Genomic DNA, 24,559 nt, shown 5'->3' with positions numbered 1-24,559 from the left:
CAAGAGAAGGGGAGGGGGAGAGAAGGTCTATTATAGGGTGGAAGGCATGAGAGATTGTTGTATGCAAATTGGCTGTGTACAGTATCAGACTGCAGGATCCAATGTCACAGACCTTAAATGTTAAATCCACTCCCTCCACTCAGATGTTGCCTGACCTGTTGACTGTCTCCAGCCTGGCCCAGTGACAAGCCGGGGGGCGGGGATGGGTTGGCAGAGTGAGCACTACAACTCCCAGGATGCGGCGCGGTTCTCGCGAGACTTGGCGGTGCGGGTGCGAGCAGCGGCGCGAGCGGGCTTGTAGCGGTGAGAGCGAGCTGCCGAGGCTGCCTTCTTCAGCTTCAAAAACCACTCGGGATGTCGGAGACGGATCCCAAGACGGTGCAGGATCTGACCGCCGTGGTGAGTATTGCGGCGGCCCGGCCCTGGCGGGGCGGGGCGGGATTGGGCTCAGGCTCGGGTGGCGAGCGCAGGCCGCTCCCCCTCCTGCATCTGGTGCTTGTGTTTCCTAGGCTGCAGCTTCACCCAACACCGGCTGCCCCCGGATCCTGATGGGTTAGGGAAGAGGCCAGCAAACTTCATAACTGGCAAAATAAAGAGCTTAAGAACCAAGTGTGAACAAAATATTGGGAGGAAGAAGTGTTTCTGAAAGGGCATTCGAGGTGGAACCCTCGACTCAGTTATTTTTGTTTAATATTTATGTTTAAAGCCAATATTTTATATTTAAATGACAAATCGTGACTAACTTCCTTTTTCATGTAGTTTTTAAAAATGTTTTATTATAATTTGTACAATTTTCTATTCCAGTGTTGCCATGGTCAATAATGAGCAGATTTTTTTTGCGAACAAGGTTAAGAACTTAAGAATTAGGAGCAGGAGTAGGCCATATGGCCCCTCAAGCCTGCTCCGCCATTCATGGCTGGTCTTCAAACTCCATTCCAATTTCCCACCCGAACCCCATATCCTTGGATTTCCACGAGTTCAAAAATCCATCTATCTCGACCTTGCATACACTCAACGACTCAGCATCCACAGCCCTTTTGGGTAGAGAATTCCAAAGATTCACAACCCTCTGAGTGAAGAAATTCCTCCTCATCTTAGTCTTACGTAGCAGACCCCTTTATCATGAGACTATGTCCCCTAATTCTAGACTCTCCAGTGAAGGGAAACAACCGCTCAGCATCTACAGCCAGGGGATTGCAAAGCCATCGCCAAGAATGTAGAGTTGAACATTCAGAGAGAAACATTATGGTTTTCCCTAGGTTTGTCAGTGCTATTTGGAGGCATTCCTGGAGATTTGATCATGCGATGTGTGGACGGACCACATGACATTTGACTTTGTGGCATCTGATTACGACAACTGTAAATTCTGCTGCATTTACCTTTATAAAAGATGGGTCTCCTGTATTTGAGTATCTTTGCTCGTGGTTTCATGGCAGCAATCGTTGTCCCAGAACTAGTATGCAACATAGGAACAGGAGGAGGCCATTTAGCCCTTCGAGCCTTTTCCGCCATTCAATGAGATCATAGCTGATCTGCGCCCTAACTCCTCCATATACCTGCCATGAAATAAATTTAAGACAGAAATAGACAGTTTCTTAAACGATAATGAGTTATGGGGAGCAGGCAGTGAAGTGGAGCTGAGTCCATGATCAGATCAGCCATGATCTTATTGTATGGCGGAGCAGGCTCGAGGGGCCTTATGGCCTACTCCTATTTCTTATGTTTGTTTTTATTCCTTCATTTCTTTTGGTTAACAAAAATCTATCAATCTCAGAGATCAATTGTTAGATTTAAATATCATCAATTGCTGTTTGCAGAAGAGCATTCCAAACTTCTACCACCCTTTGTGTAGAAGTGTTTCCTAATTTTACTTCTGAAAAGTCTGGCTCTAATTTTTAGACTATGTCTCCCAGTCCTAGAATTCCCAACCAGCGGAAATAGTTTCTCTCGATCTACCCTATCTGTTCCTCTTAATATCTTGAAAACTTCCATCAGATCACCCCTTAACCGTTTAAATTCTAGGGAACACAACCCTAATTTGTGTAATCTCCCCCTCGAAACTTAGCCATTGAAGTACCATTCTGGTAAACCTACACTGCACTCTCTCCGAGGCCAATATATCCTTCGGAAGGTGTGGTGCCAGAACTGCTCACAGTACAACACGTGTGGTCCAACCAAGGTTTTGTATAGCTGCAGCATAACATCTACCCCCTTGCATTCTAGACCTCTAGATATAAAGGCCAGCATCCCATTAGCCTTTTTGATTATTCTTTGTACCTGTTCATGACATTTTAATGACCTGTGTACCTGCACCCACAAGTCTCTTTGGACTGCCACTGTGTTTAGCTTTTAACCATTTCAAAAGTACCTTGTTCTCTCCTTTTTAGGTCCAAAGTGGATGACCTCACATTTGCCTACATTGAAATCCATTTGCCACAGTTTTGCCCATTCACTTAATCTGTCGATATCCCTTTGTAATTTTATGCTTCATCTACACTGCCTACAATGCCGCCCTTCTTTGTGTGATTGGCAAATATGGATATATGACTTTCTATGCCATAGAAAATAGGTGCAGGAGTAGGCCATTCGGCCCTTCGAGCTTGCACCACCATTCAATATGATCATGGCTGATCATGCAACTTCAGTACCCCATTCCTGCCTTCTCTCCATACCCCTTGATCCGTAAGGGCCACATCTATCTCCCTTTTGAATATATCTAACGAACTGGTCTCAACAACTTTCGGTGGTAGAGAATTCCACAGGTTCACAATTCTCGATGAGTGAAGAAGTTTCTCCTCATCTCGGTCCTAAATGGCTTACCCCTTATCCTTAGACTGTGACTCCTGGTTCTGGACTTCCCCAATATCGGGAACATTCTTCCTGCATCTAACCTGTCCAATCCTGTCAGAATTTTATATGTTTCAATGAGATCCCCTCATTCTTCTAAATTCCAGTGAATATAAGCCAAATCGATCCAGTCTTTCTTCATATGTCAGTCCTGCCATCCTGGGAATCAGTCTGGTGAACCTTCGCTGCACTCCCTCAATAGCAAGAATGTCTTTCTTCAGATTAGGAGACCAAAACTGTACACAATATTCAAGGTGTGGCCTCACCAAGGCCCTGTACAACTGCAGTAAGACCTCCCTGCTCCTATACTCAAATCTTCTTGCTATGAAGGCCAACATGCCATTTGCCACCTTCACCGCCTGCTGTACCTGCATGCCAACTTTCAATGACTGATGTACCATGACATCCAGGTCTTGTTGCACCTCCCCTTTTCCGAAACTGTCACCATTTCAGATAATATTCTGCCTTCCTGTTTTTGCCACTAAAGTGGATAACCTCACATTTATCTACATTATACTGCATCTGCCATGCATTTGCCCACTCACCTAACCTGTCCAAGTCACCCTGCAGCCTTTTGGCATCCTCCTCACAGCTCACACTGCCACCCAGCTTAGTGTCATCTGCAAACTTGGAGATATTCCATTCAATTCCTTTGTCTAAATCATAAATGTATATTGTAAATAGCTGGGGTCCCAGCACTGAACCTTGTGGTTCACTGCCTGCCATTCTGAAAAGGACTTGTTTATTCCTACTCTTTGCTTCCTGTCTGCCAACCAGTTCTCTATCCACGTCAATACATTACCCCGAATACCACGTGCTTTAATTTTGCACACTAATCCCTTGTGTGGGATCTTGTCAAAAGCCTTTTGAAAGTCCAAATACACCACATCCACTGGTTCTCCCTTGTCCACTCTACTAGTTACATCCTCAAAAAAATTCTAGAAGATTTGTTGAGCATGATTTCCCTTTCATAAATCCATGCTGACTTGGACCGATCCTGACACTGCTTTCCAAATGCGCTGCTATGACATCTTTAATAATTGATTCCAACATTTTCCCCACTACTGATGTCAGGCTAACCAGTCTATAATTCCCTGTTTTCTCTCTCTCTTCCCCCTTTTTTTAAAAAGTGGGGTTACATTAGCTACCCTCCAATCCATAGGAACTGATCCAGAGACTGTAGAATGTTGGAAAATGATCACCAATGCATCCACAATTTCTAGTGCCACTTCCTTAAGTACTCTGGGATTCAGACTATCAGGTCCTGTGGATTTATTGGCCTTCAATCCCATCAATTTCCCTAACACAATTTCCTGACTAATGAGGATTTCCTTCAGTTCCTCCTTCTTGCTATACTCTCGGTCCCCTAGTATTTCCGGAAGGTTATTTGTGTCTTCTTTCGTGAAGACAGAACCAAATTTTCCCCTTCCTAATTAAACCCTTTGTCCTCCTCTGCTGAATTCTAAATTTCTCCCAGTCCTCAGGTTTGTTTCTTTTTCTGGCCAATTTATATGCCTCTTCCTTGGATTTAACACTATCCCTAATTTCCCTTGTTAGTCACAGTTGAGCCACCTTCCCTGTTTTGATTTTACGCCAGACAGGGATGTATAATTGTTGAAGTTCATCCATGTGACCTTTAAATGTTTGCCATTGCCTATCCACCGTCAGCTCTAAGTATCATTCTCCAGTCTATCCTAGCCAATTCACATCTCATACCGTTGAAGTTTTCTTTAAGTTCAGGACCCTAGTCTTTTTGAATTAATTGTGTCACTCTCCATCTTAATGAAGAATTCTACCATGTTATGGCCACTCTTCCCCAAGGGGCCTCGCACAACAAGATTGCTAATTAATCCCCTCTCATTACCCAGTCTAGGATGGCCAGCTCTCTAGTTGGTTCCTCGACATACTGGTCTAGAAAACCATCCCTTATACTCTCCAGGAAATCCTCCTCCACCGTATTGCTCCCAGTTTGGTTAGCCCAATCTATATGTAGATTAAAGTCATCCATGCTAACTGCAGTACCTTTATTGCATGCATCCCTAATTTCCTGTTGGATGCTATCCCCAACCTCACTACTACTGTTTGGTGGCCTGTACACAACTCCCACTAGCGTGTTTTGCCCTTTGGTGTTCCGCAGCTCTATCCATACAGATTTCACATCATCCAAGCTAATGTCCTTCCTTACTATTGCGTTAATCTCCACTTTAAACAGCAACATCACCCCACCTTCTTTTCCTTTCTGTCTATCCTTTCTGAATATTGAATACCCCTGGATGTTGAGTTCCTAGCCTTGGTCACCCTGGAGCCATGTCTCCGTAATCCCAATTACATCGTTAACAGCTATCTGCGCTGTTAATTCTTCCAACTTTATTACGAATGCTCCTCACATTGAGACACCGAGCCTTCAGGCTTGTTTTTTTTAACACTTTGTCCTTTTTAGAATTATGTTGTAATGTGGCCCTTTTTGATTTTTGCCTTTGATTTCTTTGCCCTCCATTTTTCCTTGTCTCCTTTCTACCTTTTGCTTCTGCCCCCATTTTACTTCCCTCTGTCTCCCTGCATAGATTCCCATCCCCCTGCCATTAGTTTAAATCCTCCCCAACAACACTAGCAAACACTCCCCCAGGACATTGGTTCCGGTCCTGTCCAGGTGCAGACCGTCCAGTTTGTATTGGTCCCACCTCTCCCAGAACCGGTTCCAATGTCCCATGAATTTGAATCCCCTTCCTCTTGCACCATTCCTCAAGCCACGTATTCATCTTGGCTATCCTGCTATTTCTACTCTGACTAGCACGTGGCACTAGTAGTAATCCTGCGATTACTACCTTTTGAAGTCCTACTTTTTAAATTTAACTCCTAGCTCCCTAAATTCAGCTTGTAGGACCTCATCCCATTTTTTACCTATATCGTTGGTACCTATATGCACCATGAGTACAGGGGCAGGGAGGTGTTGCTACAGTTGTACAGGGCCTTGGTGAGGCCACACCTGGAGTATTGTATACAGTTTTGGTCTCCTAACCTGAGGAAGGACATTCTTGCTATTGAGGGAGTGCAGCGAAGGTTCACCAGACTGATTCCCGGGATGGCGGGACTGACCTATCAAGAAAGACTGGATCAACTGGGCTTGTATTCACTGGAGTTCAGAAGAATGAGAGGGGACCTCATAGAAACCTTTAAAATTCTGATGGGGTTAGACAGGTTAGATGCAGGAAGAATGTTCCCAATGTTGGGGAAGTCCAGAACCAGGGACACAGTCTAAGGATAAGGGGTAAGCCATTTAGGACCGAGATGAGGAGGAATTTCTTCACCCAGAGAGTGGTGAACCTGTGGAATTCTCTACCACAGAAAGTTGTTGAGGCCAATTCACTAAATATATTCAAAAAGGAGTTAGATGAAGTCCTTACTACTAGGGGGATCAAGGGGTATGGTGAGAAAGCAGGAATGGGGTACTGAGGTTACATGTTCAGCCATGAACTCATTGAATGGCGGTGCAGGCTAGAAGGGCCGAATGGCCTACTCCTGCACCTATTTTCTATGTTTCTATGTTTCTACGACAACTGGCTATTCACCCTCCCCCCTCCAGAATGCCCTGCAGCCGCTCCGAGACATCCTTGACCCTTGCACCAGGGAGGCAACATACCATCCTGGAGTCTCGATTGTGGCCGCATAAGCGCCTATCTATTCCCCTTACAATAGAGTCCCCTACCACTATAGCTCTACCACTCTTTTTCCTGCCCTCCTGTGCAGCAGAGCCACCCATAGTGCCATGAACTTGGCTGCTGCTGCCTTCCCCTGATGAACCATCTTCCCCAACAGTATCCAATGTCGTATATCTGTTTTGGAGGGAGATGTCTGCAGAGGACCCCTGTACTACCTTCCTACTACCTGCTCTGCCTGATGGTCACCCATTCCCAATCTGCCTTTGTAACCTTTACCTGCGGTGTGACCAATTCTCAAAATGTGCTATTCACAACATACTTAGCATCGCGGATGCTCCAGAGTGAATTCATGCGCAGCTCCAGTGCAGCAATGCGGTCTGACAGGAGCTGCAGCTGGATACACTTCCTGCACACATAGTAGTCAGGGACATCCCACATAGCACAGGAGCAGCATGACATGGGTCTGGGCTCTCCTGCCATGACTTAACCCTTAAATTAACTTAATTTGGCAACAATGCCAAAGGTTTCCTACCGAAAGGAAAAAGAAAAATACCAATCTACCAACCAATCACTTACCCACTTGGCTGTGAAGTCACACTTCGATTTTGATTTTTTAAAAAACTTTTTGTCCCTGCACCAGCTGGCTCCTCCCAACTCTCGGGCCCCTTTTATGGGCCTCTCGATCCTCCCGCTCTTGCTCCTGTGGCTCCTCCGACTCTCGGGGGCCCCTTTTATGGGCCTCTCGATCCTCCCGCTCCTGCTCCTGCCATTGTCTAAGACGTTAATAAATACTGTGACTAGTTGACGCTCCAACACAGATCCTTGACGGACACCACAAGTCTCACCCTGCCAATTTGAGTACCTACCTATCTCATACCACTCAGCCAATTTCTTGACCAGATCAATAATTTGCTCTTAACTAAGGTAGAAGCTCACAGAATTAACAGTCGAGACTGTCAAATGCCTCCTGGAAGTCCATATAAATAACACCCATAGATATTCCCCTGTCCACTACTTTAGTCACCTCCTCAAAAAATGCAATCTGGTTTGTCAGGCATGACCTTTCACAAATCCAAGGCAAAGAGGGTAAACCGAAGTTGGGGGATTGATTCACAAAGGCAAAAGCAGAGGTGGGAGAATCTCTGACTCTCTATTGCTCCCTATCTCCTTGGACTCTGGCTTCTTCTTAGGTGGTCCCTCGTATCGAGAATGACTTGCTTCCACACCAAAAAGGGATGAGTTCACAGGTGTTTCGATGAGGACCTGATAGTCCAGGTGCCAACTCTAAATTGGAAGTCTCAGTCAGAGACAATTTGTGCTTGAACTTCACACACCAAAAATAGCCTGCACAGACTGACCGGAACCAAACTGAGAGATTGCACAAGAGAAAGTGAGCTTTGTTTGGAGCATTTTTCACAGGGCACCGTGTCCTAAACTCATCTCAACACCAATCGTTCAAACCCACTTCCTGGCATGGACTCAGTAAAGGAGAGTTTTCGTAGAATGATAGAAACAACACCACAGGAGGAGGCCATTCGGCTCCCAATGACTTGTGCCATTGCTGGCGCTCCTGTAACCCCATTCTCTTTCCCCCCCCTGCCTGCCTTTTGTATTCCTCCTTTTTGTGCACTTAGGCATTTCCTTTTGAATCTCTACCTCAATAGCCACTTGTAGTGAAACATCTCATGGTCCAATCGCCCTCATTTCAAGAACCTTTCTTTTTCCTTCCCCATTGGTTTCTCCGGTGAGAATCCTTCGTCTCCAGGTCCCTATGTTCTCCATTTTCCCACCAACGGAAACGCAAACTTTCATTGTTTTCTCACAGTAAAGCCTCTCCAGGTTTCACTAGCCCCTTTATCAGTAATGCTCCACTCACCACGCTACTGCTCCTTATGGCTCTGCAGAAAATGCTGGCCCCCACTCCCATCCAATTTCCCAGTCTTCACCCCTTCGTCCCGCTGGAACCCCAATCCCCAACCCCCTGACTCCCCCTCATTTACTTTCCCTCCCTGACCCTCATTACCCAGTCTACCTCTCTCCCTGACCCCTCCCCCCACCCCCCCCCAGTCTGCCTCTTTCATGAGCTTACATCCCCAACTCTCATTTACTAGTCTCCCTCTCTTCCTTGACTTACCACCCCCATTCCCATCTCCCTTCTTTCCATTCTCCAGTATCCCTCTCTCCCTGAGACTCCCTCTCCTTTCCCCCCCCCCCCCCCCCCAGTAATATTGTACGCTAGAAAAGCAACTTAATTTATAAACTGTTGTGTATTATGACAAATCAAAGAACTGAGCTGTCATAAAATATACAGTCACTGCTGATTTATCAGTACCTTCTTAGTTCCTTGGAACATAGTGCCAGGCATGGTTTTATTTATGGTCACACAGAAACTGAGATCTCTTAGAATTTTTCCTGATATTTTCATTAGGATTTCAGTGCAGTGAGTGCATGAATAGTCTATGTGGTGTCCACTTGAACTATGAAAACAGTCGCAATGTATTCAGATTTCTAGGCCCATATGTTTTCCCCCAGCTCCGTCCCTATCCCCAGCTGCTGACTCTTGTTGAATCAGATGGTTTGCAACCTCTGTGTCCTGTTCAAATCCATATTCTAACCTTCATCATAGGCAGTCCCTCGGAATCGAGGAAGACTTGTTTCCACTCCTGAAGTGAGTTCTTTGATGGCTGAACAGTCCGATACGAGAGCCACAGACCCTACCACAGGTGGAACAGACATTCGTCGAGGGAGGGGGTGGGTGGGGCTGGTTTGCCGCACACTCCTTCCGCTGCCTGCGTTTGGCCTCTTCATGCTCTTTACTCAATGCCCTCCCGGATGCACTTCCTCCACCTTGAGCGGTCTTCGGCCAGGGTCTCCCAGGTGTCAGTGATGGTGTCGCACTTTACCAGGGAGGCTTTGAGGGTGTCCTTTATAAGGTTTCCGCTGTTCTCCATTGGCTCGTTTACCATGAAGTAGCTCCGCATAAAGCATTTGCTTAGGGAGTCTCGTATCTGGCATGCAAACTATGTGGCCTGCCCAGCGAAGTTGATCGAGTGTGGTCAGTGCTTCGATACTGAGGATGTTAGCCTGGTCGAGGACACTGATGTTGGTGCGCCTGTCCTCCCAGGGGATTTGCAGGATCTTGCGGAGACATAGTTGGTGATATATCTCCAGCGACTTGAGGTGCCTTCTATACATCATCCATGCCTCAGATCCATACAGGAGGGCGGGTATTAATACAGCCCTGTAGACCATGAGCGTGGTGATAGATTTGAGGGCCTGGTCTTCAAACACACTTTTCCTCAGATGGCCGAAGGCTGCACTGGAGGCAATGTTGAATCTCTGCATCAATATCAATATTCTAACCATCACTAAAGCTGCACCCTTTAACCTCTGCAAAATTGCACACTTTTGCCCATATCTTACCTCATTGGTGAAACACTTAGCCACACTTTTATGACCTTTTTTGGCTGACTTCATCAAGTCATTATCTCCTGAGATGCACCCTACGCAAACTCAAAATTCTTCACAACTCTGGCACCCACCTCCTGTTTACATTAACTCCCAGTTGTCCATTATTCGTGACTCCTTATCTCCCTTACCAGTCGTTTTAAGAACATAAGAAATAGGAGCAGCAGTAGGCCATTTGGTCCCTCGAGCCTGCTCCGCCATTCAATAAGATCATGACCCTTTATTCTGAAACTATGCCCTCTAGTTCTAGATTCCCCCATGAGGGGAAACATCATCTCTGCATCTACTGTCAAACCCTTTCAGAATCTTGTATGTTTCAATAAGATCATCTCTCATTTTTCTAAACTCCAATGAGTACAGGCCCAACCTGCTCAACCTTTCCTCATAGGACAACTCTTTCATCTGTTGTCTTATGAGGAAAGTTCTCTGGGCTCTCCACTGGCTTCCTGTCCTCCAGTGCAACAAATTCGAAAAAGTGATTTGGCTTTGCCGCACCCTACCTGCACAACCTTTTCAAGCCTTGCATTCGAGCCCCCTATCTTGCAATCATCTGATTCTGAACTCTTGTGCATCCTCCTTACTTGGGCTTGCTACTCGGTTGCAGAGTTTTCAGTCATCTAGATCTTGCACTCTGGGACTACCTCCATAAGCTTTTTCACTTGGCTCCTTTATACCCCGCCGTTAAAAACCTCTTCAGACTTTAAGCTTTTTATCTCCGCTGTGCATTCCGTTAGCTGTTCTAATTCTTCCATCATTTGGCCTATTTCTCTCCTTTGTGAACCATCTTAAGATGTTGCATTTCACAGCACTGTACAAATGCAGATTGTTTAACCCTTGTGCAGGGAATTCTGTAGGCAGTGTGTTTTTTTTTTATAAACATTGCAGCTCATAGTTTGGTTGGTGAAAAATTACCTAATACTGCAGTATTACTTAGATGGGCACAGCTTTATTACTGTAATTAAGATCAAACTAAACATAAACTTTTGGAAACAAACATTTTAGATTTACTACATATTTTAGCTGCAAGCTCTTTTCTTCCATATTGGCATAAAGCTTAAAATAAAGAATATAACTTTCTTCTTATCTGTATTTTATTTTAAATTTTATTTTACATTTTTTTTCTTTTATGTTTGAAAATTGAATTTGACCTTTTTCCTGTGCCTCCAGCATACAGCTGGGACACACTTCAAAAATTGATTTCCTGTCGACTGCATAGTGGTTCCAAAGCGCATTTTATAAAGTTGCAGAATGATGGAATGTTCCAGCACAGAAGCAGGGTGTTCGTCCCATCAAGTCTCTGCCTTCGCATGAGACACTTGGTCTAATAGAATTCTCCTGGCTTCACCCATACCCTTCAATGTTCCTCCATTTTGAACAGCTATTTGATACCCTTTTAAAAGAATTTATGGTCACATCTTCAACAATGGTTTGTAGCAAAGAATTCTACATTTTGACCCACCCTCTGTGTAAAATAAATTTATTTTTTACCTTCCCTTTTATTCTTTTTGTCATCTTAAATGTGAGCCCTCTCATAGGAACAGGACTAGATCAGTCATCCCTCGAGCCTGTTCCACCATTCAGCTAGATCATGGCTGAGCTGTATCTTAACTCCATCTACCCGTCTTGTTCCCGTGTCTCTTAGATTTTTGCAAGGCAAAGGTATTAAACGTCTCAGTTTTAAAATTTTCAATTGACCTAGCCTCAACAGCATTTGGTGGGAGCATTGGTTGTAATCTACCAAAATTCCCTGGATTCTGGGGCGATCCCAGCAGATTGGAAAACCACAAATGTAATGCCCCTATTTTAAAAAGGCAGACAAAAAGCAGGAAACTAGACCAGTTAGCCTAACATCTGTCGTCGGGCGAATGCTGGAGTCCATTATTAAGGAAGCAGTAGCAGGACATTTGGAAAAGCATGATTCAATCAAGCAGAGTCAACATGGTTTTATGAAAGGGAAATCCTGTTTGACAAATTTGCTGGAGTTCTTTGTGGATGTAACGAGCAGGGTGGATAATGGGGAACCAATGGATGTGGTGTATTTGGATTTCCAGAAGGCATTCGATAAGGTGCTATTTCTCCTTGATTCTGCAGTTGTGTCCTGAAGCTGCCCCCTTTCACTGGGATGCAGTCCCAGACCACCAGCCCCCCTCACTGGGGTACAGTGTCAGACCACCTGCCCCCTCACTGGGGTACAGTCCCAGACCACCAGCCCCCTCTTCCCCCTTACTGGGCTACAGTCCCAGACCACCTCCGGCCCCCTCTCACTGGGGTACAGTGCCAGAACCTCTGCCCCCTCTCACGGGTACAGTGGCAGGACCTCTGCCCCCTCTGGGGTACAGTCCCAGACCACCGGCCCCTCGCCACATGCGAACCTAGGCCCAAATGTGGCTTATCGCAGGAGAGCCCGATAGTGACCTCGCTCGACAGACATGCACCTGCTCAGGAAGAGTCGGGTGGTGACGAGCGGGAGCAGGATCTTCGCCCAAACCAGCTGACATTGTGCCCCGGCTCAACCCAGCGCTCTCTGCACAGACCAGGGTTGGCCATGAGGATCTCGCCGCCTCTCCGGCCACTGCTTGGTTCACTCATGCACCCCTCGGGGGTGACGGCGAACTAATGTGCCGCCGGGCGCAGAGAGCCTGTTGGTAAACGCAAGTTATCCGAGCATCAGGATCCGTTTATCGCCCTCTTGCCCTTAGCGGGTCTGACTGAGAATGGACTTGTGCCACACGGCTGTCGTTTGTGAGAGGGGAGATCTCTTAGCGCTTTCTTTCTAGTCGGGTTGAAGATGTGAAACAATTGGGGTGTTCATGTGTAGGTGGCAGTTCATGTCTGGGACTGACTGAGTGTGTCGTGGCGAATGTTTGTGGCGTGGGTGTGGCGAATGTTTGTGGCGGAGGTGTGGAAAATTGGGTACTGGGCCCAGAAGAGAAAAGGGCCCAGGGGCAGTACGGGCCAGTGCGCACTAGGTCTGTGCAACAGAGCAGGTCTCCAGTCGTCCTGGTTAACCCTTGCCACTGGATAAAGAATTAGCTCTGTCAAGCCCATGCGGTGACTGGTGTGCAACGGTCACCACACGTTTTTTTTTAAAAATCCACGCACAAGCATCTTCCACCCACTCAATTGGAGTTCAGGACTGGACTATCGGGTCCTCCATTGAAACATCTGCAAACTCAGCCCTTTTGGTGTGGAAGCAAGTCATCCTTGTTCGAGGGACCGCCTATGATGATGACATAAGAGGTTACTGCACAAGATAAAAGCTCACTGGGTTGGGGGTAATATATTACCATGGATAGAGGATTGGCTAACTAACAGAAAACACAGTCGGGATAAATGGGTCATTTTTTGGCTGGCAAACAGTAACTAGGGGGGTGTCGCAGGGATCGGTGCTGGGTCTTCAACTATTTACAGTCTATATTAATGACTTGGATGAAGGGACCAAGTGTAATGTAGCCAAGTTTGCTGATGATACAAAGCTGGGTGGGAAAGCAAATTGAGGAGGACACAAAAAATCAGCAAAGGGATATAGACAGGCTAAGTGAGTGGACAAAAATTTGGCAGGTGGAGTATAATGTGGGGAAATGTGAGGTCATCCACTTTGGCAGAAATAATAGAAAAGCAAATTATAATTTAAATGGAGAAAAAATGCAGAGTGCTGCAGTACAGAGGGACCTGGGGGACCTTGTTCATGAAACACAAAGTTAGTATGCAGGTACAGCAAGTAATCAGGAAGGCGAATGGAATGTTGGTCTATATTGCAAGGGGAATAGAGTATAAAAGCAGAGAAGTCCTGCTACAACTACACAGGGTATTGGTGAGGCCACACCTGGAGTACTGTGTACAGTTCTGGTCTCCGTATTTAAGGAAAGATATACTTGCATTGGAGGCTGTTCAGAGAGGATTCACTAGGTTGATGCTGGAGATGAGGGGGTTGACTTATGAGGATAGGTTGAGTAGGTTGGGCCTATACACATTGGAGTTCAGAAGTATGAGAGGTGATCTTATTGAAACTTATAAGATGATGAGGGGGCTCGACAAGGTGGATGCAGAGAGGATATTTCCACTCATAGGGGAAGCTAAAACTAGGGGACATAGTCTCAGAATAAGGGGCCGCCCATTTAAAACTGAGATGAGAAATTTCTTCTCAGGGTTGTAAATCTATGGAATTCTTTGCCCGAGAGAGCTGTGAAGGCTGGGTCATTGAATATATTTAGGCGGAGATAGACAGATGTTTGAGCAATAAGGGAGTAAAGGGGAGCGGGCAGGGAAGTGGAGCTGAGTCCATGATCAGATCAGCCATGATCTTATTGAATGGCGGAGCAGGCTCGAGGGGCCAAGTGGCCTACTCCTGCTTCTATTTCTTATGTTGTTATGTTCTTAACTCTCATTTAAAAAAAATATGTTTTGTTAACACTTTAAATATTTAGTGAAGTGTTAATGCTGTGAATAAATGGTTAAAGTACAATATTATAAATTGGTCTAGCATCGACTGATGTACCCAGTTTCTAATCAAGTTTAAACTTGTTTTTAATAAGCTACAAGCTGGTAAAGCTTAGTTCATTTGTATTTTGCAGGTTACCACGTTGCTCCAACAGATGCAGGACAAATTCCAGACAATGTCTGACCAGATCATCGGTAGAAATATCCTTGCTTTCAAAGACGAATAAAGTTTTTAAGTGTGTACACTTGATGGGATTAGGTGAAATAGGTTGTGAGGAGGCTCGTGTGGAACATTAAAAAAACACCGCATAGACCAGTTGGGCTGAATGGCATATTTCTATGGTGTAAATTCTATGTGCAGGCAAATCTCGATTATCCGGGTCCCTCGGGAATCTGGCCATTCCGGGTAAACGATTTTGCCGCTAGGACGAGAGCACGTCTCAGAACGGAAATTTGACATTGATAGAACCAACTACGAAGACATAGTTTGTGTTATCATGACGTGAAGTTAATGACAATGGATTAATTTTGTCTTGAAATTATTTTATTATGTTAAGAGTTAAAAATGTTAAAAATTAGCTTGATTTTTAAAAAAGCGAGCTTGTTTAAATGAATTCATTTTCTTTTATTAAAGTGTTGTGGATGATATGAGCTTGCAGAACCTCCTGAGAAGTGAAATGAGAATTCTCCTCAAAGATTCTTCTCTTCATATTCCTCCATCAAGTTACGCACACTTCTGCCAGCTTCATACTTCTTTATAATTTCTAACTTCTGCTGGATGCACAATACCTTTTGTTTCCTTTTAATGCCTCCACAAGACATTTTAAATTGTGCAGCCAACGGCTTGACCTGCTCTCCATGCCTGTGGCAGTTGCAAAGTGAGAAAGGAGTGCATGCCTGAGTCAATTTATGTGTAATTGACACTTGAGCTGATCAAGATATTCACGTGTACGACAGTTTTCAAAAGTGCCGTTGCAGCGGTTTCTCCGTTCGATCCGTGTACAGATAATCGAGAGTTGCCTGTAATTCTGTAATACACACAGATTTAGGTGGATCTCGATAGTCTTGCACTAGAATTTTTGCATTCAATTTATATTGTGTAAAAATGAAAATGATTTGATGTACTGCCTCCAACACCCAACCTAGGTGAGAATTTGGTGCTAGAGACATATTAAATGCCCTTTTAAGGGTTGCCTCTGAAGGTAAGACTCTTGTCAACGGTAACCCTGCAACCCAATGCTCTTGCATTACTAGCCTGTATGGACGCTCTCCTCACAGAGGAATGGAAGTAGCTCAGTGATACGAACGGGACATTGAACTGCAGCTAAAGCTATGCCCTTATTGTACTGATGGTGAAAATCCCACTTCTAAGTAGACTTAATGTGATTACGTGACACTGACAGCAACTTGTTTGTTTTACCATGTGCACCATCAAATACAAAAGCAGAAGATAAATTGATTAGAAACAATACAGTAGAATTTGGCTTCCTGCATGCAGTGATTATTCAATTGTAAAGATTGACCTGCCTTTGCTAAAACTACAACCTAAGTGTTTGTGTAGTTGAGTGTATTTATTGTGACTGGTTGAATGAGCTGTGAAAATCGTTCCCATGGTACAACAGTATGTTGTGAATAGAAATACAGTACAGCTAATCTATGTGTTTTTAATTGAAGCTCAGAGTCCCATCAGCCCAGCTGACCGTGGAGGAAGTTTGGATAAAGTTACTTTGCTCTACACTGAGCGGAAGACTTGTTGAATGTGCATTTACCAACTGATACTACATTCAACAAATGCACTGTCTACAGGCACGAGTAATATGCTCCTGCTTAAAATTGGAGTTCTAAATGTTGAAATTGTTTGTGAGCCAAATGCGTTGCTGAATGTAACACATTGTTGAATGTGACTGTACATCCAATAGTGTGCTTTGCTCATTGGCAGCTTAAACATATAGAACTCTACTTTTTAAATAGGAGCACATTTAAAGTGTCAATAACATGTTGCTAAATACAAAGAAACCCGCTGGTATTAGATTCTGAGGTGGTACTGATAGCACTTTTGAGAGATCAGAGGACTCTTTAGTTGAAGAGTCTTGGATACAGTGATCAATTGGTTAGAATTATTAATTATGGGCATGACAAAATCAGTCATAACCACTGTATTTGCTTTTTTTAATCAAATGAAACTGTTAACCATACATTCTTTATACAAGCAATTATACCTCTTTTGATATGCGTTTTTTATGCTGGGGCCTAGTCTCTTTCAACAATAAGAAGAACTTGCCTTTTTATAGCATCTTTTCACATAGATTAACATTCCAAGGTGCTTCGGAGAGATTAGGAAGGGTGATCAAAAGCTTGGTCAAAGAGATGGGTCTGAAAAAGAGAGGTGGAAAAGCAAAGGGGTTTCTGGAGGAATAGATAGTTGAAAGCACAGCCACCAATGGTGGAGTGAAAACAGGGAGAATCACAAGGCCAGAGTCCGAGGAATGGAGTGTTGAATGGGTTGTAGGGCAGGAGAAAGTAATGGAGAAGTGAATGACTTATGAAAAGTCAATGAAGGATTGAGAATTTAAAATTTGACACACTAGGGGGATTGGGAGCCAATGTCGGTGAGCAGGAATGAGGTGATTGGGTGAGGGGAACTTCAAGCATTTCCAGAATTACAGACTATACGTCATCAATGTGATGAAAGAATTAATCACAAAATACAAGGCTACCTCTTAATTGATTTCTTTCCCCCAAGTTGCAATGTGACTTTTTAAATTAAAATGTTAATTTGGCTCAATGGTAACATTCTTGTCTCTGAGTCATAGGGCCGTAGGTTCAAACTCCGCTGTAGAACCTGAGCACATAATCTAGGCTGATACTCCAGTGCAGTACTGAGGGAGTGCTGCATTAGTAGAAGTGCTACCTTTTTAGATGAGATGTTAAACCAAGGCACAATACCTGCTCAGGTGGATATAAAAGATCACGTGGCATTTTCGTGGCAAACATTTATCCCTCGACCAATACCACCAAAAACAGATTAACTGGTCATTTATTTCATTGCCGCCTCCTGTGTGCAAATTGGCTGCTGTGTTTGCCTACGTAACAACAGCGACTACACTTAAAAAGTAATGAATTGGCTGTGCGGTACTTTGGGATATGTTGAGGATGTGAAAGGCTCTATATAAATGCACATTCTTTCATTGCTTCTAATGTACACAGTTTGCAATATGTTGAAAGTGCATAGAATTCGCTTGGCGACTCTTCCATCTCAGGAAAGGCACCTAACTCAGTTTTATATCGGCAGTCATTCCTATGGAAATCAGTAGCTCTGCTAAATCTTTCTTTAAAATCTTACCTTAAGGATCTTTTGAGTCTTTGAAGAAAGTATATTGAGAAATTTTCAAGTTGTATAAAATATTTAGATGGTACCTGATGGACATCTGTACAGCACAGCACACCTCTTTCCTCACCCTCTCCCTGCTCCTCTCCTCCTGAGAAACTGGCCAAAATGGCTTAGTTCAGGCTTGAAATCTTTTGAGCAGTTTGGTGAGCAATAGCAATGTTTAGTTACTTGATTTTACCCTCAGGACCTAGGTTTGAATCCAGTCTGGATGGACAAAAGAATAGCTTTATCAGTTGTAAAGGTCATAAGTGAAAGCATTGGGCATTCTGAATCCATTTCAAATGGATGAGTTCATAGCACAGCGTTTTCCAAAATAAGGCATTACATTAACATTCTAACTCTTACGCCATAATGATGGCTAAAGTGGGGAACAGAAATGTCCTACTGATTCTAAGGTTGGTAGTTGAAGCACATTATTGGGCAAGATTTGTGTCTAGCCCATGGAATTTGGGAGCTTTTTGCACTCCACAGAAGTTGCCTTACATTATTGATATGTCACACTTTAATGAGCGAATAGTAACCATTACTGAAAAATAATAGAATGCAATTTTCCCACAAAAACTTAAAGATGTTTCTTTGACATTTTTCACTTGATGAGATGAGTGCTCGCATTGATGACCTAGAGAAAAACATTGCTGACCTCATGACACAAGCAGGAGTCGAAGAAATAGAAGGGGGAGAAAACAAGGTAAATGTTAAACATTTTTTTAAAAGCACTCCTTTCCTCACCCTCTCCCCGCTCCTCTCCTCCTGAGAAACTGGCCAAAATGGCTTAGTTCAGGCTTGAAATCCTTTGAGCAGTTTGGTGAGCAATAGCAATGTTTAGTTATTTGATTTTAGATAGCTAGACACATGGGGACTGATGATGCATGCATTGTGTACACAAATGAACTGATCTCATTTGATAATGTAAAGTCAGTTCATTTGATTAATATTTTTGTCGCCAGGACCCTAATGTCAGGTGCCTTCTGCTAGTGCTAGGAAACTATAAAAGGGTTTTAATGGTAGAAAAAAAAGTCGAAAAAGTTTGTAAGGGAAGTAGACAATTAGTAATTTGAGCCTATAAAATTGAATGTTGTTTTACTCTTCAGCTCATTTCAGTACAGTGATTGGCTTCCATTTTGGCTAAAAAGTGTATTATCAGCATGATCTCTCTTTTTACGTGCTGAAGCTGTAACTTTTTTAACATTGTTTTAAGTTTGTGTTCAGAATATTGAAATATGTGCTCTCCCAGTGACTGAGTAAATTTGTCGAGTGAGTGCTGAGCCATGTAGACCAGGAAGGTTCCAGGTTTGATCCTTAGTCTGTGAGTTTAGCTGGGGGAGGGTTACAACTGCCTTGGGGGATGTGAGGTTGGGGAAAGGATATCATCATCATAGGCAGTCCCTCAAAGTCGAGGGAGACTTGCTTTCACTCTAAAAGTGAGTTGTCAGGTGGCTGTACAGTCCAATGCGGGAATTACAGTCTCTAACAGGTGGGGCAGACAGTGATTGAAGGAAAGGGTGGTGGGCACCTGGTTTGCCGCACGCTCCTTATGCTAAGATAACTCCTGATTGCTATCTCATCATGACCTTTGCTGAAAGTGTGCATATGTAGACATTGGGATAAGGGTCAGCTATGATGCTGATGTGGTTGTATAGCCAGGTAACACACACTTTCACACACCGAATCCCCACTTGTCCGAGATAACGGGATGGAGTATAAAAGTAGGGAAGTCCTGCTCCAACTGTACAGGGTGTTGGTAAGACTACACCTGGAGTACTATGTACAATTTTGGCCATCTTTAAGGAAGGATATACTTGCATTGGAGACAATTCAGAGAAGGTTCACGAGGTTGATTCCTGAGATGAAGGGGTTGTCATATGAAGAAAGGATGAGCAAGTTGGGCCTATACTCCTTGGAATTTAGAAGAATGAGAGGCGATCTTATTGTAACATAAAAGATTCTGAGGGAGCTTGACAGGTTAGATGCAGAGAGAATATTTCCCCTCATAGAATTTAGAACTAGGGGGCATAGTTTCAGAATAAGGGATCGCCCATTCAAAACAGAAATGAGGAGGGATTTCTTCTGAGGATCATGAATCTTTGGAATTCTCTACCCCAGAGAGCTGTGGAGGCTGGGTCTTTGAATATATTTAAGGTGGAGATAGACAAATTTTTGAATGATACGAGAGTCGAGGGTTATGGGGAGCGGGCGGTAAAGTGGAGTTGCGGCCAGGATCAGATCAGCCATGATATTGAATGGTGGAGCAGGCTCGAGGGGCCAAATGGCCTACTCCTGTTCCTATTTTTATATTCTTATGCAAATTGACCGATTAAATAGTATCCCAACAAGGCAATGAACTTTCAAGAGAGTAAAGACAGGAGAAGATTAGGAGGAAAACATATTTGCAATGTTGGCTTATTTTTGTTACTAAACAGTTCTGATTGCAGATCAGATCTAATTGATTGGCATGCCCAATGGCAAGCATATGTAAACTGTTGACTAGAAAGCAGGGTCTAATATATAATGCAAGGATGGGATTTTTTCTTGGCTCTCGGGGATAGTATGTGTTTGTGATATAACTGTTCCTCTTTCTGTTTCAAATTCACTATAGAAACTGTCCTGTCCCAAATTTAATGGAAAAGCAGTATAAGTATATTATAGTAATACAATTTCCCTGACCTCAGTTAACTTTTAGATTTTCTTCAGCTGACATGGTAATTTGGAGCAAAGCTATTTGAACATTTAGCTTTCAAAAATAGAAATACATTGATGCCATTTTTAATGTGTTGACTGACAACATTTTAAAAAATGTTTTGAGGTTTAACAAACCCCTGAGGAGATTCCATGAAGCAGTTTGTTTAAAATTCCACATATCCAATTTAGATTTTAAAGACTAACTTATGCTGCAGTTGTATTGTTGGTCCAGGCATGACACCAGCAACCATTTTTGGCTTGGTGCAAGTGGATAATGTGGGGGTTTGCTTTCTTCTGATTCTGCTTCAGTGGAGGTCATTGAGCGTATTTAGAGTTCTATATATATGTATATCAGACCACAATCTTTTAAATTTTAAATGGGCAATAATTGTAATATGAATGTGTTTTTGTAGTGATAGTATGATCACACTTGCCCATAATAAATGAGATGATGCCTTAAGTGCACATTTCTCTTTTTTTTAAAAAAATATATATATTTTAAATGTCCTAAGTAGATTTATTTAAGTCAGTAATAATGAGGATGTTTTGTGCTAACCAACTGAGGACAATGTTACAGGAAATAAAATGTTAATTTAGTCTGGTAGAGTAGTGGAGATGAAGACCTTTTCAATACATAATGATATTGCACCATTTGTATACCGTACAGAAGAATTGTTACTGCAACTTTAAGATCTGTCATTTGGAGCAAATACCTTTTTACCCATCCCTTCGCTTGAAGTGTGCTACATAATTGCTCTTTGTTGCTCTTCATTTTGTTGTTCTCCAGTATAGTTGATGGCGAACAAGAGTTCGAAGCAGATATAGCATAAATGGATTAAACAAAATGAAAACAGCATTTGAAATGATTTCTATCTTTTTTTTCTAAAACTAAAGAAACTTACCCCTATTGATATTTTTATGAAGTAAAACTTGTTTACTGGGAGACCGTGGTAAAAATTGCATTGTTCCTGTTAAGTAAAATGTGTCTGCTAATATAAAAAGGAATTGAGTAGTGCTCCCTATAACCATATAGCCATGAATTGATGCTAATGGCATGTCTTTTTGCTTCATTATGCCAAATATTTCAAATAAGTTACTGGTGAAGCTAATGAAACCTACAGTCTTGATCTATGGTCCATTAAGTCACCATCTGTATTGTGTAAATGGTCAGCAATCTACTGCAATTCTATAAAAATATTAAGGTTCAAAATAAATTAATAAAAATAGCTATTGGAATGAAAAATAACACTGTTGACAGGCTTTAACAGACATTTTTGCACCAATGCACAAACTACTCTCAACTCAATGAAGATTAGGCTTCCTGCATTGAAGTTATGGTGACTTTTGAAGTCTAAACTATTAATACCCACCTTCCCAATATGTAAAATTGAACTAGAGTTCTGTCCTGATGAGATGGAATTTTGCATGTAGTAAAGTGGAAAATGAAACTCATTACAAAGAGTTGAATTTACAGCATTGGGGCCAGTGCTAAATGGCAATTGAAGCTGGCCGTTGGGACCAGTACACTGTGAATGCTCAAAGCCAATGTGATTTTTCACAGAAAAATTAACTGAATCGTGAAATGCAACCCCCAAAATAGCAGTAAAAGTCCCAGAATCCCATGTAATAAGTGGAAATTGATATCCAGTCAGTGTAAATCCGAGGTCCTTGCTATGATTGTACACATTTTGGACTCTAATGACCGCATCATTGTTCCTGCATGTTCTTCCACTTACAATTTTTTTTCCTTCCACAGGCTCCTCCCAAGTAACCTGAAGAGGATGATCGAAGCAGTTATTTTGTACACCTATCCAGCTTGATTACTTAATTCGAGGGTTTCTGCTGTGCTAAAGTACATTTTTTATATTGAAAATTATAGGTGTATTAACAGCTGTATTTGAGTTGTCTTTTGTAAGGAAACAATGTACTGCTTAAACTTTAATATACATTAGGGAATTGTAAAATTGTTTAAAAATTGGGTACCTGGTGTTAAATTTTTCTAAGTAGAAGACAATTTTGATGTAGCTAATTAAAATTCCATTCTCTGACAACTGAGGTTTTTTTTAAATATTTTTCATTAAATTATTCACACAACACTGTTTTGAAATTAAGTTGGCTTAAGATCCAGTTTAAACTGTATATTTGTGCCATTGTTGCTGTGTTTTTGTCACTTGATATTTTCAGTAAAAGACGATGAAGGCCCAATGTGCTTTTTTTTAATGGTACCAGACGAGTGTTGTCTTACAGAAAATAACATAATTGTAGGGCATCATCTGTTGCTAAGCACTCCGTGTAACTGTTACTAACCTGGTGATGCCATGATGGATCGCTCTTGACAGTGATGTAATCTGCCAGTTGCCATCGTAAGTTTATACGGTTAGCTTTATTCTCATGAATATTTCTCAAGCAAGTTTGCTCTAAAATGTGAGTGCCTGTGCTTAAATTGTGTTAGTGGACACCAGATATTTTTTAATGTAATTAAGATGCTAAGAGTTAGCAGTTAGAGCTGACTTATGGGTAGTGACATTTTATTAGTATCTGCATATCCTAAACGGTGAAGGGGTAGAATTTCCATTGTTTGTCAAAAGTTACTGTTCTACATGTATGAATCAGTTTTTTAAAAAAGGATTTCATAGCATTTTTTTTGAATGCACTAAAAATCTGTGTAAAATCGAGGCATTCACATAATTTACCTATCGTCACGGTTAATCTGGATTTTATTTTTAAATGTCATTGGCCTACATGTTTAATTGGAGCAGATCCATTCATTCAATGATCTCAATGCTTTGGTTAAGTACAATTGATCTTCTGTACATTCACGTATGTGTTAAAAATACATTGTGTGTAAAAGTGTTCTTTATTTATTTGTACTGTTTCAGTCCTGACTTCTTCTTGTATCTAGTACTTTGCAATGTGTTTGACTTTCTCTTGACATTCCCAATTACACCTCCAGCCAGCGATTATAATAAATGTATAAATCATTAGTCAAAGGGCCAGCCGAATCTAAAGGTGATGGACACTCTGGTTGGTTTGTACATTATTTCAGTTTGCTCTGTTGCAAGTAGTAGTCTTAAAGTTAACTTATTGTCTATATTGTTCTTGGCAGCTATCCCCAATAGACATATAAAATAGAACTCATTGTTCTGGTATAGAAAAACTTAAAAACCTCCAGGCTTTTATTTCAAATTCAAAAGATTTTTAGTATTTTTCCTTTTTAACCGCTAAATTTTCTTTATGCATGTTTGCAACAAGCAAAAGTCTAGATTAATTTTATCTAAGAAACTGAACACTTGAATCCTGTATATTGTGGAATACCTTGATATTTAAAAAAAAATCTTCCCTTGTGTTCACGAGAGATGAGGTTGGTGACTGTTGGCTTCTGTTGTTGAGGTGTTGAAGATGTTCTGATTAAAAACGAATAATTTCATGAGCGTCATGAAATGTGAGGACAGTTTACATCATTGCTGTCCACGTATACATAGAAACATAGAAAATAGGTGCAGAAGTAGGCCATTCGGCCCTTCGAGCCTGCACCGCCATTCAATGAGTTCATGGCTGAACATGCAACTTCAATACCCCATTCCTGCTTTCTCGCCATACCCCTTGATCCTCCTAGTAGTAAGGACTACATCTAACTCCTTTCTGAATATATTTAGTGAATTGGCCTCAACAACTTTCTGTGGTAGAGAATTCCACAGGTTCACCACTCTCTGGGTGAAGAAGTTTCTCCTCATCTCGGTCCTAAATGGCTTACCCCTTATCCTTAGACTGTGACCCCTGGTTCTGGACTTCCCCAATATTAATAAGAACATAAGAATTAGGAACAGGAGTAGGCCATCTAGTCCCTCGAGCCTGCTCCGCCACCCAACAAGATCACGGCTGATCTGGCCGTGGACTCAGCTCCACTTACCTGCCTGCTCCCCATAACCCTTAATTACCTTATTGGTTAAAAATCTGCTTCCTTGGGCAGAGAATTCCACAGATTCACAACCCGCTGGGAGAAGAAATTCCTTCTCAACTCGGTTTTAAATTTGCTCCCCCATATTTTGAGCCTGTGCCCCTTAGTTCTAGTCTC

At 42.5% G+C, this 24,559-nt stretch overlaps 1 protein-coding gene across 1 annotated transcript; it reads left to right on the top strand.

Annotated features, from left to right (window-relative positions):
* Positions 1–245: 245 nt before the first annotated feature.
* On the top strand, positions 246–23,337 carry hsbp1b (heat shock factor binding protein 1b). Its single transcript, XM_070898242.1, has 4 exons — positions 246–399; positions 14,549–14,615; positions 18,396–18,493; positions 22,241–23,337. The coding sequence occupies exons 1-4, from the start codon at positions 355–357 to the stop codon at positions 22,253–22,255; spliced, it is 225 nt and encodes a 74-aa protein (XP_070754343.1). The 5' UTR covers positions 246–354; the 3' UTR covers positions 22,256–23,337.
* The last annotated feature ends 1,222 nt before the right edge of the window (positions 23,338–24,559 follow it).

Source organism: Pristiophorus japonicus, chromosome 13, assembly GCF_044704955.1.
Source record: "Pristiophorus japonicus isolate sPriJap1 chromosome 13, sPriJap1.hap1, whole genome shotgun sequence".
Classification (NCBI taxonomy): Eukaryota; Metazoa; Chordata; class Chondrichthyes; family Pristiophoridae; genus Pristiophorus; species Pristiophorus japonicus.
Note: the sequence above shows the minus strand (reverse complement) of the source record. Positions and strands in the feature narration are given on the sequence as shown.

Excerpts from the sequence above, each read along its gene's own strand:
- hsbp1b (XM_070898242.1), top strand. The coding sequence starts at position 355 with ATGTCGGAGACGGATCCCAAGACGGTGCAGGATCTGACCGCCGTG. Across the intron at positions 400-14,548 it reads TGCAGGATCTGACCGCCGTG|GTTACCACGTTGCTCCAACA; the intron begins GTGAGTATTGCG and ends TGTATTTTGCAG. Across the intron at positions 14,616-18,395 it reads TGACCAGATCATCGGTAGAA|TTGATGAGATGAGTGCTCGC; the intron begins ATATCCTTGCTT and ends GACATTTTTCAC.